The sequence below is a fragment of the Daktulosphaira vitifoliae genome, unplaced genomic scaffold, assembly GCF_025091365.1.
Source record: "Daktulosphaira vitifoliae isolate Bord-2020 unplaced genomic scaffold, ASM2509136v1 Scaffold_4, whole genome shotgun sequence".
Lineage (NCBI taxonomy): Eukaryota > Metazoa > Arthropoda > Insecta > Hemiptera > Phylloxeridae > Daktulosphaira > Daktulosphaira vitifoliae.
In genome coordinates, this window is record NW_026099575.1 from 15,280,948 (window position 1) to 15,296,527 (window position 15,580).

General features: G+C 24.7%; 1 protein-coding gene across 2 annotated transcripts in view; it reads left to right on the plus strand.

Annotated features, from left to right (window-relative positions):
• LOC126903947 (protogenin B-like) overlaps positions 1–14,119 on the plus strand; it is a 30,091-nt gene extending 15,972 nt beyond the window's left edge. For both annotated transcript variants that reach the window (XM_050682535.1, XM_050682536.1), the window contains 17 exons: positions 4,128–4,342; positions 5,631–5,730; positions 6,551–6,704; positions 6,824–6,892; positions 7,665–7,903; positions 7,966–8,108; positions 8,178–8,337; positions 8,429–8,797; positions 8,872–9,027; positions 9,082–9,273; positions 11,367–11,524; positions 11,615–11,756; positions 11,820–12,078; positions 12,272–12,402; positions 12,873–13,060; positions 13,127–13,654; positions 13,725–14,119. In XM_050682535.1, the coding sequence (XP_050538492.1) occupies positions 4,128–4,342; positions 5,631–5,730; positions 6,551–6,704; positions 6,824–6,892; positions 7,665–7,903; positions 7,966–8,108; positions 8,178–8,337; positions 8,429–8,797; positions 8,872–9,027; positions 9,082–9,273; positions 11,367–11,524; positions 11,615–11,756; positions 11,820–12,078; positions 12,272–12,402; positions 12,873–13,060; positions 13,127–13,654; positions 13,725–13,913 (3,392 nt within the window). In that variant the 3' untranslated portion in view covers positions 13,914–14,119. The remainder of the gene's footprint in view (positions 1–4,127; positions 4,343–5,630; positions 5,731–6,550; positions 6,705–6,823; positions 6,893–7,664; positions 7,904–7,965; positions 8,109–8,177; positions 8,338–8,428; positions 8,798–8,871; positions 9,028–9,081; positions 9,274–11,366; positions 11,525–11,614; positions 11,757–11,819; positions 12,079–12,271; positions 12,403–12,872; positions 13,061–13,126; positions 13,655–13,724) is intronic.
• Positions 14,120–15,580: the final 1,461 nt, after the last annotated feature.

The following is a 15,580-nucleotide window of genomic DNA, read 5'->3' on the forward strand; positions in this document are numbered from 1 at the left end:
ACTTTTAATTTTATTATTGATACTTAATAACCAATACAAAAAATGTCGTTTTGAAAATTTCGTGATTTATCTTTTCTCCGTGTCTATTAAACTTCTTATTATATAAAAGCAATTAGTAAATTAAAAATGGAGCGGAACCTTGATATTTAAACAATTCATTCCTATAGGATGATAATTAATCTCATTATCAGTCAAGTATGAAATTGAATATGATTAATTTTTAAATTTTTTTTTTATCGTTAAGTTGAAATTTAAAATTTCTATTTATTTTTTATTAAAAACTAGTTTAATCGAATTATTTCAATTAAAATCCGTTTTATTTATTTATACACTAATACTTTATTAGTGAACTCAAGTTTTTTTTATACTTTTACAGAATTTTGCTTACTGTTAAAATTCAACTGTATGGTCTCCATAATGTTTTGTTATTTCAGTATTTTCCTTTGGTTAGGCATTATTGTCAAAAAATAATTGAAATGAATTAGGTAATTTGTTTTTTTTTTACATGTTGTTTTTACTTATAGGTATTTGTTTAACATTTATTATTATTATTGATACACAAATGTTGTACCTCAATAAATATAATAATATAATTTTTTAAATAATACGTGGTTACAATGTGGATTTTTAAATCGGATGAAACGAGTAAAGTACCATTATAGAATAATGAAAAAATTCGTATAATTTCGACGACTGTTAAGATCAGTTTGATTAATGGTCTTCATAAAGTTCATTTTGGTTCTTCATTCAATATTCAAATTTTTTTTGATTACAATGTTGCCTTTTGTCTTTCGTAGTATTTCGTTATCGAACAAAGTTGGATTTTCGATTTTTTAGTAATTACTTTTAATTAATGTTTTAGAACACGTATCATTTTCACATTTTATGTATTTTCTGTAGTACCTATGCAAAGTAGATAGGAATAATTTTTCTCTCATAGATTCAAAAAAAAATCAAAAAAGTACATTCATATATTGCTTGTTGTTAAAAAATTAAAATTCATCGATGTCTGGTTGCGCGATAAAAACCCAGGACGGACTATTATTCAAATAAAGAACTTCTGTTGAATATTTACATAAATTTTTGTTTCCAGATATCTGATATTATAGCTACAGTGTGCTGTGACTTTACTTTGTGCGTTTTTCTTGTAATATCCATCCATTAAAACCGGTTTACGCAATAATAATAATCATAATAAAAAGCGTGCTCCCGTTGATTATTCCACTTCAGACCCGAGTTCACCTATCCAACTAATGCATGCAACTAGGAATGGGCGATTCTTTAAAGTAAATCGATTTAAAACGAATAGTAATAATTATTTCTTGAAGAATTCAGGTTTCGATCCCAAAACCATCATTATGTATTGCGATCCTCCTTAATAACATTTTTTTTTTTGGTTCTAGACAGCAATTTGATTGTAGTCACTAATGGCTCAAAAGAGTCGTGCACCTCTATAGAGCCTAATTTTCGTCATTAGTAATGACTGAAAGTAGTAAAACCTATCCCTACTATGACAAAACCAAGTAAGTTGTTTGAAATATATCGATCCAAAAATAGCTTTATTTGTCGTTATTAATTATTAGGGCCAAATGTTAATGATAATAAGTATTATTATAATGATAATTAGTTAATACACATAATAATTTGATATAGCAACTAAATGAAAAAATCAATTTCGATTGTACCTCACGTCTATCTAATAACTCGGAAAAACGTTTATATTTACAACCAATCACAATGTTATGATGTGATGGTATAATACGAGACGCAAAATTAGATAAGCAGTTGTGTGGTAAAAAAGAATTGTTTTCTTATATTTTTTTTTATTAAGATAGGACAATATAAATCAAAGCATGTGTAGTGTTGTACGACTGTGATGGTTTGACAAAAGAAGAATGATGTTAGAATAGCACCGAGCGGTATGTATAAGATTTGGCGATGGCATTGGCCTTGAATAACGTGCTCATTCTCTGTAGCCGTTGGCTGTTTCGGAGAGTCGCTCATAATATTATTAGTCGGTGATGACAGTTACGCAGCCCAAAAAGATTGCTGCGGACAAAAAAATATGCGATCTAGAACAACTCCCTATGATGTGTGTAACTTCCGAGGTCGAGGTCATTCATCAAAGCGAATAATCAGTGTTCACTATTTTTCGTATGCTTTATACTTTATAATTTTCATTTATTTTATTCAGTTTACTTTCTGGTACAAGTTATAAATGTTATCTCATTGTATTTATATCGAAAAGTGTGACCATATAGTATCTGTGTGAACAACTATTTTGAAACTATTTATTTAGGATAGCAGAGATCAACTGCCGTCAAGCTTGCTAGTAGTAAACTATGCCTACGTATTTATTTTTTTATTTTCTTGGGTCGTTGATCATACACGACCAACAACCTCAGTAAAGTATAACGTTATATCTCAAGGTTACGGTCGATGCGATTGTCATACTAATGGGAAACGTGTGTCTTAACTTCCGATATATGAATGAAAAAGCAAATATAGAGTAAAGCTAATTTTCTAAATAAATCAGCGGTGGTAAAATTATTTTTCTGCTAGCAGTTGAATTTCATGAATATCAAATAAACAACTATTATTAAACAAGCTCCTTTTTTAAATTACATTAGTTTATATTAGGTATATAAGACAAAGCGTATGTTTCCGAAATTAACCTATTTACATATTTTTATAGAACCTTGCCCTTTACTGTTTTATACATATAGTAACATAAAAGCAAGCCTGAGTTATTACAATTGAAGTTATATAAAATAATTCTTTGAAAGTCTCTACTAAAATTAATGGGGCTCCTTTTTAAGTTATACTTTTCTATTAAAAATAATCATTTTAAAAATCTTTCTATATTAAATAACTGTTAAAAAATTAAAAGAGTTTACACAAGCCACTATTTTAGAATAGTTCAAAAATTATGCCTATAATTACTATTAATGTGTGAAGCTATTAATTATGTTTGAAATATAAAGATTTATTGTATGTTATAAAACACTATAGTTTTAATTAGTATTATTGTTGTATATGTACTTAAGGATAAAAGTATAATAAAGAATTAAACTTCATTAAAGGTTCATAAAATATTAAATTTAGAATAAAAAATATAATTGTGTCTTCTTTGTGTGAATTTATTACTATTTTATATATTCTTAGAAAATCTTAATGACTTGCTTATCGAAACTATATTTTTAGTCAATTGTTATATAACAGATACTACAGTTTAAAGTACTTAAATATCAATATATTAGTCGATTAATAATATTATACGCCAGAGGTAATAAAAAAAAAAATGTAGTTCATTAGTCAATAATATTTTTTTTTATTGTATGTTCTTAATAATAAAAACACATTTTTGAAAGGTTAAATGAATAATGGTGACCATAGATTAAAAATTTGGCTTAATTTTATAAATAATACAAACAAAAATGTATAGATCACTACATCTTTGTGATACTAATGCTACATGTTTTTTTTTCAAGTAGAGATTTATATACAATTTAAAAGCGAAAAAGAAAGATGATTTTAACTAGGTTTTTGAAAATCATTGGTTGCATTGCTCTTCTAACGGGCAAGCATTTTTAAGTAAAATATTAGTACTAGTATTTTATTAGGTAGCAAAAAATAGAAGAATTTCTAAAGGAATTTTTGATATTAATGTGTTATCAAAAATAAATTGAATAAAGTTTTGAAACTGAAAATATTTGAAAATATCAGCTACACAAATTTAACCACATAGATTTTTAATTACTTTTTATATGACTTATTTATAATATACATATATTCTACATTTATAATAAATAATAATAATGTAGTAAGATTCTTTTCAAAATAGCTCAAGAAAAATATATAAATGTATATAATTTCTAGTTCTATTTATAAGCCCTACTAAATGAAACACATTATATTTTTAATATTCTAGAGTTAATACAATTTAGATCTATTTCTATTATAAATCACTGACTTACAATTGTTAGTAATTTTTAAAATTTTGCAATTATTAAAATTTGCAATACGTGACAAAGAATATTTATTAATAGGTTAATGCGTACAAAAAAATAGACTACTTTAATGATTCTAACTGTATCGTTTTTAAACATTATTTGTATTAATTTCAGGTCGAATAAATACGGCCAGCAACGATACTGTATCATCATGGATTTTTGAACCACCTGAAATTGTAATAGCAGTTAGAGGTAAACCGTTCGAGTTGCGGTGTCATTCGCCCCTTTCTAATGTTACATACCATTGGGTGCATAATAATCATACCTTGTCTCTAGTCAACGATACACGTCGCAAAGTTTTGCCTAATGGCTCGTTATATTTTAATTCGGTAAGTAAAATGATTAAGACCACAAATATTTTATCCAAAAGCAGTTGCAACCCCTGACAAAATCTAAGGGTTTAAAAAATATAATTTAGCGGCCCCTAAAAATATCAAATGATATTATGTGGCCACGGGAAATATTTGTTTTACAAAGAATGCATAGTTATGCTTTAGAAAAATGTTATCTTATTTATATTTTTAACGTATAATTTTTCTCTACAATTATTTTTGTAAATAATATAGTTCGGAATTTATTACTATTAATAATTCATCAATTAAAATTTTTTGCGAGAATTACGCTTTTTTCCAGAGTATATTTATGATGGAGGGAGCTGGATCAAAACCTTTCCAGAGCCAAGTTTTTATCCAAAAAAATGTACTAAGTCACATACCAGTGATGCAACTACACATTTTTTGGGCGTTTCATTTTATTAGTTTTCAAGACCTTTTTTTTCTAATTATAATTCTACTAAATATTAAGCATTGTTACTTCAAGGGAAAGGGTAAATTAAGAAAAATGTATACTGCCTTCTTCATTTGAAATTTTCAAAACTCCTTTAAAGATTTTTTTTTAAATATACCACTGATTTTATCATTGAACATGGTTCCATCGCTTATATACATTTATAATATGTATATCTGGTACCCAAAGTGATCCTTCATCAAAATAAATTATATGGGTAACTATATGTGTAAATAGTATTTAAGAATTAGGAGGTTTTAATATTAAAAAAATTTTTATTCGCTGCATTTCAAATCAAATGAGACAATTAATATCAAGCACAGCGAATATAAATTATCATTTAATGCCTAAAATAATTTAAACTGATGATTGTATAGATTAATCATGTAACTTATAACATAATATATGGGCCTAAATGAATTACCAACACAATATATTTATAAAAATATTTGAGGTTATTGAAGGTGTGCTCCCGTAACTAATTATGCCATTATGTAAAATTTATTTTAAATTAAATAATTTTGAGACAATCAACAATGATATCAGTATAAAATTTGAAACATAAAGGACAAATAAACATAAATTTCTAATTTTTAAAACTTTTTGTAGGGAGTAATGTACCAAAATTTGCCAACTTATATAAAATTGCAATATGTATAAATATAAGGTCTTTAACTTATATGTATATTTGTCAACTAGGACTCAGTTTGTAATAGAGGAGTATTCTACTTTCATATTCCCTTAAATTCATCCTTAGAAACATATAAATTATTTTAAAGAAAGTCGATTGAATTCATTTCTTAAATATCATTACCCTTTTGGTTGTTTCAGATAATAAATAAAAAATCTGGTGATGCGGGATCTTACAGATGTATAGTACAAACGCCATATGGCGCTATTTCCTCAAAAATAATAACATTGCAAACTGCAGGTAATTTTATAAAAATTTAAGTAGAACTTTAAAATTAAGATATATTTATAATTTTATTGTATTATAACTATTTTAATATGACACAGTAGTTCAAATATTGAGTTTTTATTTCTCAAATCCATTCACAATATATTATACTTAAAGGTTATTAAATTATACAACTAACAAATAATACAAAATATGCTTTTAAGATAATTCAAAACTGTAAAAATTACTTTAAAAAATTAGAATAACCCAAAATATTTATTGGATCAAAAGTTATTAGATTTGTTATGGACCTCTCTATATAATATATATGCTTTTAACACGATAAATATATTCGTAATTATTTAAGTTTGAATATTTTTTGAAATAATGTTGACTTGTATTAATTGTTATTAATTCATTACTAACAAAAAATGTTATATTTCAATTTTTTTTTATGTCTTATCATTATTTAAATTATTTTTTTGAGTTAAGTGTCGAGAACTTTTTTTTAATTAAAATAATAGTATAAATTTCTGATCAAGTTTTATTTACTAAAATTCATGCTGGACAAAAAAATGTTTTTGTGTAGATTATTTTCTTTTTTATAATTTATATAAGTAAGTTGGTTAAAAAAATTTAGCTACATAAAACAATGCAATTATTTTTTTATAAATTATAATTAAATATTTTTTTATACTTTTTCATAATATTTAGTTTTTAAAATTATGAGTTATCATGTATTATTCAAATTTAATATAATATATATATATATATTTATATTTTCTTATTTATCAATTTTTTAGATTTTAATAACAAGTCATTGAAGTTTTTATTTTTAATCTGTATATTTCAGTTCTTCACGATTTTATCATATCACCTCTTAATGTGACAGTCAGTTCAGAAGCTAGTCGTGTAGCAATTCGATTTTCTTGTAATATATATTCTATTCCTGATGCTAAAATTACTTGGTTTAAAAATGGAGAGAAAGTGCCTGATGATGATATGAGGCAAGTGTTATTTTAACTGTATTTTTACTGAACTTTTGTTTAGCTAAAACAATAAAAACATTCTACTGTGTACTAAACCCATTAAAAATTTTATTTTTAATATTTTTTTACATTTTTAGGTATATAACCAAGATACCTGGTGTACTATACATTAAAAAGATTGTTGATAGTGATGTTGGAGAATATAAGTAAATATTAATACTTATTAAATTCCTATAACAATTTTTAAAAATAATTTATAATCTATTGACTTTGTTTATGGTAACTTTAAGAAAACTAAATATTCTGTTCAATTACAAATTAATTATTTAGTTTATTTTCTCACCAACTTTTTTTTCTTAAAATTTTAGAGTAACTGATGTCAACTTGTATTTATGTAATTATAATATAATGTTATAAACATAAAAATAGGGAAAAAATAGTATCTCATAATTTTATGTAAATATTATTTTAGTTTATATTAGCTTTTATTTAAACTATAATTTTTAGCTTTGATCAAAGCTGAGAAAGTATTAATTTTTTTATGATGTTTATTTTATTTTTATTTTTCTCAGCTTTCATGAGACAAATTCTACTGAGCAATACAACAAAAGATTACAAATTGTATCTACTTAAAGTCATTGCTCACAAAATGGAAAAAATTTTCATATTTCCCTGTAAAAGTCGAAAATCCCTAAAATAGTTAAGAATTTTAAAATTGGTAAATTTCAATATTTTAAACCTTTTTTAAAATGGAATCAAAACAATTTTTTTAAATAACTAAGTATTTCCTATTCATTATATATGTATATTTTTTTGATTGCATAAAAAGTTGACCTTTTCAACTTAACTTTTGAAAATGTTCCGTAATAACTCCGATCTTAAACATATTTTAAATTAAAGCTTATGTTATATACTATAAGTTACAAAATAAAAATTTGTGTGTTATATTAAATTTTCATTGTTTATTTTATCATTTAGATGTTCAGCGACTAACGAATTGCTTAATAAGGTAAAGTTTAGTAGTGTTGGTCATCTAATCCTTGAAAAAGTTCAAAATGGGTCTTCAGAAATTCAATCAGGTATTTTACCTTTGGCATTTATATCTCCTGAAAGTTTGGAAGTAAAGAATGTAGCAGAAGGGGATAATATAACTTTTGAATGTGCTGCTATTGGAGTTTCTGCTCCACAGTTGAATTGGTCATTTACATCATCAATAGGTTAGTTTAATTACTACCATATTTTTACATAATATCTTAATTTTAAAATTAATTTTTTTTAGGAAACAAACCCATTATTCTGAATAAAAATGATAATGCTGTTAGTATTTTGAGTTTAACTAGTGTTGGTATAAAAGATTCTGGAACTTATACATGTCATGCTTTTCAAACGATGACAGGATGGCCTGATTTTCCACATGCTAGAGTAATGTCTCCTTTTCATTTGACTAAAACAAATTATAACAATTTAATTTATTTCATATTTATGTGATAGGTTTTCCATTTGCAAGTATTTACTACTCCTTCTATTGTCATTAAACCAGAAACTCAAACTATTCCTATAGCAAACTCAATACGATTTAGGTGTGGTGCAGAAGGAAATCCAATACCAAATATAACATGGTATCATAATGGACATCGTTTAAAATTGCAAGGTAAATATTAAAAATTAAATAGATATAACTAGTGTAATAAAGCATAATTTTATTCATTTTTAAATATTCTATGTTTGTTTTACTATACTAGGCCGTATTAAGCTCAAAGATAAGTATTTATTAGTAAGTAATACTGTGTCAAATGATTCTGGTATCTACCAATGTTTTGCTTCAAATAACTATGGAACAGTTTGGGCAGGAGCAATGCTCACTATCAGTTCATCTCCATATGAACCAGCTCCTCCTATAAATATCAGTTGTCGTACATTATCACCTACTAAAATTCAAGTTTCATGGCGCAAATCTCTTTCTGATATACATGATGATCCACCCATCATAGTTCGAGATGATTCTGTACAACTTGGTTCATCTCATAGTAGTGTTTCTTCATCAGTTCCTGATTTGGTTGAAACACCTAGTAAGATAATACGAGCCTATACAATTCATTACATGCCTACAGGTAAAATTGTTTTATAAAGACATAATTAAGTAGTTAATTGTTGTATGGGTTTGATAATAAATTATTAATAACAGATGGCGGAGAAGAATCCTTAGCAGTGAGTGTTAATCACTCTATAATAGTTGACAAATTAATGCCATACAAAAATTATACATTTTATGTACGAGTTTATAATGGTAAATCTGGATCTGACCAATCTGAAAAAGTCACTTGCAAAACTCAAGATGAAGGTATGAAAAAAAAAAATTATTTTTATATATTTTTATAAAACAATCATTTTTCAGCTCCACAAACAGTACCAGAATTGACTGTTACTGTACTCAGTCCAGTATCAATTCGTATAGAATGGTCTGCAATTCAAGTAAGCTTAACAAATGGTGCTATTACTCAATATCAAGTGATGTGGAGACGACTTCACAGCCCATCTAATTATGTACAAATGCTTTCAAAGAATATTTTACAGTATACAATAACAGGTAAAGTATTTAATTATGATAGGCTTAAAATAAAATTTTTTGTTATTTAAGAAAATGCAGGTATTCTTAAGCAAACTAAGTTGTTTTGTTTAGTGCACAGTGTATTTTAATGTTTTTTTATTTTCATTCCAAGAATTTGCCTTCAAAAAATAATAAATAAATATGTGTTAAGTTATATATTGTTCAAAAATTTACAGAGTGATGGAAATCTGGTAAGACATTCATTTACTCAGAAACTTGTGAATTCTAAATGTCTATAAAGAGAAAATATGAGGTTCAAAAAACTACAATAATATGTAGTTAAATTTTTTTTTATCTCTACAAGGATAAAAATCTTTATTTAAAATTTTCTAAAACCCTATTTTTAACTTTATAATATGATAGAAAAAAATATCTTACATCTTATTTCTTATAATTTTTTTATCTGATCAACTGTTTTACACATTATTTAAAGGTTTGGATATTAAGTAAAAATTAAGTAAAAATTAATGATTAATTTGTTTTTATAATACTCATGGCAGAAATTATCTATTTTGATAGCAACAATATATTACTGTTATCTTTCATTTAGATAACCAGAGTGGATAATATTTCATGAAAACTATTATAATAAACAATATAATAGATTATTACCACCGTGGTGGTAGTAATAGTATCGGCTGTAGTGCACTGTTATTATAAAACAAAATCAATGATGAATTTTTACTTGACATTACAAATCTTGATACAAGGTGTCCAGTAAGTAAGGAAACAGGTAAATTATTACAAATAATGAAGACAATAGAAACCCGTTGCCTTATTTATTAAAAACACTCTATGTAATGTGTAAAACGCAAACGATTGATCGTATTAAAAAAAATTGCAAGATCAAAGTTCTTTGTAATATTTTTTATATCATATTATAAAGTTAAAAATGTTGGTTCCATTTATGAAAATTATAAATAAGGACTTTGTCTTTGAAAAGAAGAATAAAAATTATTTTACTACATATTATTGTAGAGTTCATATTTTATGCCTTGTAAGAGTGTAAACTTTATTTTATTAAATGGTAACACATATTTTTTATTTAATATAATGTTTGAAGTTTTATTTTAATAGTCAATGACGTCTGAGTTTAATGGAATTTCATCTGTTTTATTAGATGTAATACTTAAGTTTTGAATTTTTTAGTTAAATTACTGTCTAAATCTAATTATGTAAATGTACTAATTATGTAATATAATAATTTACAAAGGATTATACTAAACTGTAGCTAATGATTTCATTATGACGGGTCATAAAAAAAGCATAGTTACCAGCGTTTATTGTCATTATCACTCAATTAAGCCGCAATTGGCAATAATCGTTATATATCTTTAAATAGCGACAAATAGATTCATTTATTATATATAAAATTGAAAACTTTCAAATTTTTTAATTAATATACATGTATACTATATAAGGGATTATAAATGCAGGTAGCTCATTATTTTTATTTTTAGCATTTATTGTCAATTATGACTTTATCAATAGATGTACTTAAAGTATAATTGTATATACAACATATGTTGTGAGTTAACATTTATAAATACACCAACTGGCAATACAGAGAACATATCTGTTGATAATTTCATAATTGATTATAAATGCTGTGTATCGCCCAATAGCAGCGTCATAAAAAAACAATTAGCTACCTGTATTTTCAATTCCTTGTATAATATACATGTATATTATCTCAAAAATTTGAAACTTTTAAGTTTATATCTAATAAATGAATAAAGTTATGTTAAAAATTCAAATGCCTTTTGCTATTAAAATAAAACCTCTAACATTTTATTAAATTGGATGTATGTGTTCCCTTTTGAAATCACAAAGTTGACGCCCTTACAAGGCATAAGGAATGAATTTAGAAATATTACATAGCTATTAATTCAAGAATAATAAGCAACTAAATTTAAAAAAAAAAAAAAAAAGTTAAAATTAATTTTATTCTGAAAGTAATTGAGTGGGTATGATAAACAAATCACTCTGTATATAACTTTTTTTGTATAAAATGAAAATTGATATCTATAATACCATTTATTAACAAAAATAACTATGTTTTAATTATTCAGGACTAAAATCAGGAGGACAGTATGAAGTTCAAGTTTTAGGAGTAACTAAAACCAAATTACCTGATAATGATTTTTCTTGGCAAATTGTTGAATTACCAGCTTCTAATCCCAATTTACCTATTCCTATTTTATCTTATGAAACTGTTAATTCAATCAAGGTGTGTATAGTATAATATATAATTTTAATTTTGTTTAGTTAAAAAAACTTATAATAGGTATTTTTATATAATAAAAATATTTTGTTATAGTTGATGTGGTATGTCACAGACCAATCAGCTTTATTTGATTCATATAAACTCATGTATCGTACTACTAATCAAACAAATCAATCTATAATGACATTAAAAACATTTAGTCCAACAATAAATCAACATACAATAAATTACTTAAGTAATGAAGAAATCTTCACATTTATTTAACATTAAGTATGTTAAAAATGATGAATTTTTTTAGATGCGATGGATGTTTATGAAATACTGTTGAATTGTGTATCTGAAAGTGGAGAAGGAGAGCCTGTTTCTAAAACTATATCTGTAGTCTTAGATATGTTATCTCCACCATCTCAAATAGAAGCAATTGCTGCTTCATTGCATACATTAAATCTATCTTGGGTTCCTCCTCATTCAGCTGATCCTTCTTCACTACTATTTATTGTTTCATATAGTACTTTATCAAATTATTCTCAAAATTTGACTACTGTTGTTACTGATCTGTAAGTATTCATATGATTAAAATTAATTTAATTTTTAAGTAATATTTGCCACAATCGATAATTTTCATTATAATTATAACTTGTTATTTTATTAACTAAATTACTGTAAGATGATATTTTATATTATTACATTTTCCATGACTAATTTATCTTGTTTATAAAATAAACAACAATAAGTCTTGAATTTTTTTAGTGGTGCTACAACTCTTGAAATTAATGGTTTAAAACCTTATTCAATATACGAATTTAAAATTTCTACCCAAGATAAAAGTAATAGAAAAAGTGAATACAGCCAAAAAGTACAAGTACGAACTCTTCAAGGAGGTAAGTTATTATTTTTAAAAATACACAATTGTTAATAAAAAATCTAGTACATTTTGAATTTAGGATAGTAGACATCCTAGATTTTGAGATTTTTTTTTTAATTCTTAAATTTGAGAAGTATTTTCAATTTTTGGCACTGATAGATTCCACTAGATTAAAATCAGGGCATATATCAACAAAATTTGTCCAGTTAGAATTGAAAACTTTTATAGACAGACAAAAAAATAAACACATTGTGGTATAGCTGATACCTTTTCAGCTTTGTGACGTAGCTTAAATGAAAAATAATTTTATAAATATTATACTTTAAAAATAGAATATAATTATTTGAAACATTTAAATTTTCTGCTATCTAGTATTCATTGTTTTTATTTTACATAAATTTATATTAACATACACTCTCTACTTTTATTTATTTTTTATTGTTGAACTCTGAGTTATTCATGAGTAATTTATCAAATTTGTTTTAGTGCCTGGCATTGTCGAACATATAACTTCTCAATGGCTTAATGCTAGCACTGTTCGAATAAGTTGGCTAGAACCCATTAAACCAAATGGCATAATTATGGCTTATTATGTATCTTATACATCTGAACTCAATGTACCACCAACATCTTGGCAACAGCTAAATGTATCTCGCAGTAAAAATCATCTAGACGTGAGTTATTATTTATTTATATACATAAAAGATAATTCCTAGATTTATTATTACCTCATTTTATAGTTATATGGACTAAACAACAACACAAGATATTTTTTCATGCTGCGAGCTGCTACAGATGCTGGTTTTGGGCCTCAAAGTGGAATTTTTTCTATTGAGCCATTAACACCCCTAAAAGAATTATCTTTTAAATCTAACCATACAATTGAACAGCCATCAATTTATGTTGAAGATGAACAGTTACTAGGAATAGTTATTGGCTGTGTTATTGGTGTATGTTGCATTATTATTTGTACCACAAGTATTGTACTTAAACGACAATGTATCAAAGCTGAAAGGCTACGAGAAATACAACAAAATTCAATTGCCAGTGATGCAGCATATTGTTCACAGCATATGCTTCCAATTACAATTGAACATGTACAAAGTGAAGAAAGTGTTCCATTAAATGATATTCATTATATTACTAGATTTATAGATAGTAGAGGTTGTTTTCAAAACAATAATTCAAGTATGGCAATGCCTCTTTTAGAACAAAATAGCTTGAGGGAGCATAATTTATTAAATATGCATATTATTGAAAATCCTCAAGTAAGATTATTTAATAATATTCTAAAAAATGAAATAAATAATACAAATTCTTTTTTTACTTTTTGTATAGTGTTTGGTAAATGCAGACAATTATGATGTAGATAGCTTGTTAAGTGAGTCAGCAGAAGGAGGTGCTGGAACAGAAGAATCTGGTTGTAGTGATCAGTTAGTGAAAAGCCAAAAAGGAGGAGATTATAGTGTTATTGATGATGGATTTCATGAACATGTTGAGATTAATAAAATATCTGCTGTCAGATGATTTTATCATAAATATGTATATTTGTGCCAAAATTATAACATCAAGTTACTACTTATTTGAGGGTTCCTGAGATTGATTTCATCTTCATTCAACTATTTCAGTTGGTCAAAGTTAAGGTGTATGTAAAGACATTACCAAAAGTTTATAGTATTGTCATATTATTTCAGTATAACTAGTGATATTTTTTTTGAACAAGTGACTATAAAGTTATGATATAATATGAATTTTTTTAATATGATGTAACTTAGTTGTCAATGACATTTATATTAAATTAATAACCTTAAATGAGAATTTAAAAGGAATTGTTATTATAAATTAACTTTTTGGCCTATGCTATTTATTTATATGGGATTCATTTTTTCAAAAATTTATTTTATATTAGACTTTATAAAGATTTTAAATTTTAACAAAATTCTATTTTATGGTTATGAAATATTTTTTTCTATCATCACATAATAAAGTGAGATTCTTAAAAGCGTTTTTAAATATTGTTGATATATTTATAAGTGTTTCATTTAAAAATAATGAATTTTTAACTATCTGATGTTATTGAAATCTATTACATGTTTCCAAAACTCAGAACTATAGTACAAATAACATTTATAAATATTTTATGCCTATTAAAATTACAATAAATTATAATTGTGCGTTATGTTTATTTTTGCCATTTTAAGTTGTTTGTTTATTGTATTGTAGTGTTTTTGGTGTTTGTTGTTAAGTTTATTACTCATCAACATTTTTGCCAAAATAAAAATAATGATTAAATGGAATAACTATTTTTTATTAATACTATAAGTTAGATTATAAAGAAAATCCTATGTACCGGTAGATTTATTTATGTCTTCTGTTTTAAGTTATGAGAAACAAGTTAATTGTAGTTATGTATTATTATTTTTAAAGACCTTCAATTTTTGTTGGATTTTAAAATGTTTGTTTATACGTTATGTAAGATAAATATTTTATGTTTGTATGTTTCAAACTTACATCAATTTAAAAGTAGTTCCTATTCTTATTTTATATTTTAATATTAATACAAAAAGACTATTAACTGAACCTTTTCTAATAGAGATAATAATGGATCTCAAATGGCGCTTAGAATTGAATAGTTCTTTTATAGTCCTAATATTAATTACATAAAAGTCAATTACATTGTTATTGCTGTTAAATTTATAATTAAAAAATGTATAAATAATATATTTTTTAAATGATTTCTTATTCTCACATTCCATGAAATTAATTAAATTTATATTTCATACCCAAGTAATTTTTAATGATTAATGTACTTATGTTTATATACTTCTATTTAGTATTTTATTTACATAAAAAATACTAATATTTTAAATATTAATTAAATTTAAAAGTACAAATTATTATAATTATATATATATATATATATATATATAAATATATTACTTTTTTGGTATATATTTGTTAATTGTATTTTACTGTCATGTTAATGTGTATTTATTTGTACTAACTTCTAAAAATATGTTTCATTCTTTATTAAAATTAAAAACTAAAAAGATTTGATGGTTTTAACAGTTTCTTAAGATAACAATACTTCACGCGTACCTGATAGATTTAAAAAATGAAATAATAATTTTAGATTTAAAAGTATATATTGTTATATGAAATAAATAAATGTTGTAAAATTTAAAAGATAATTT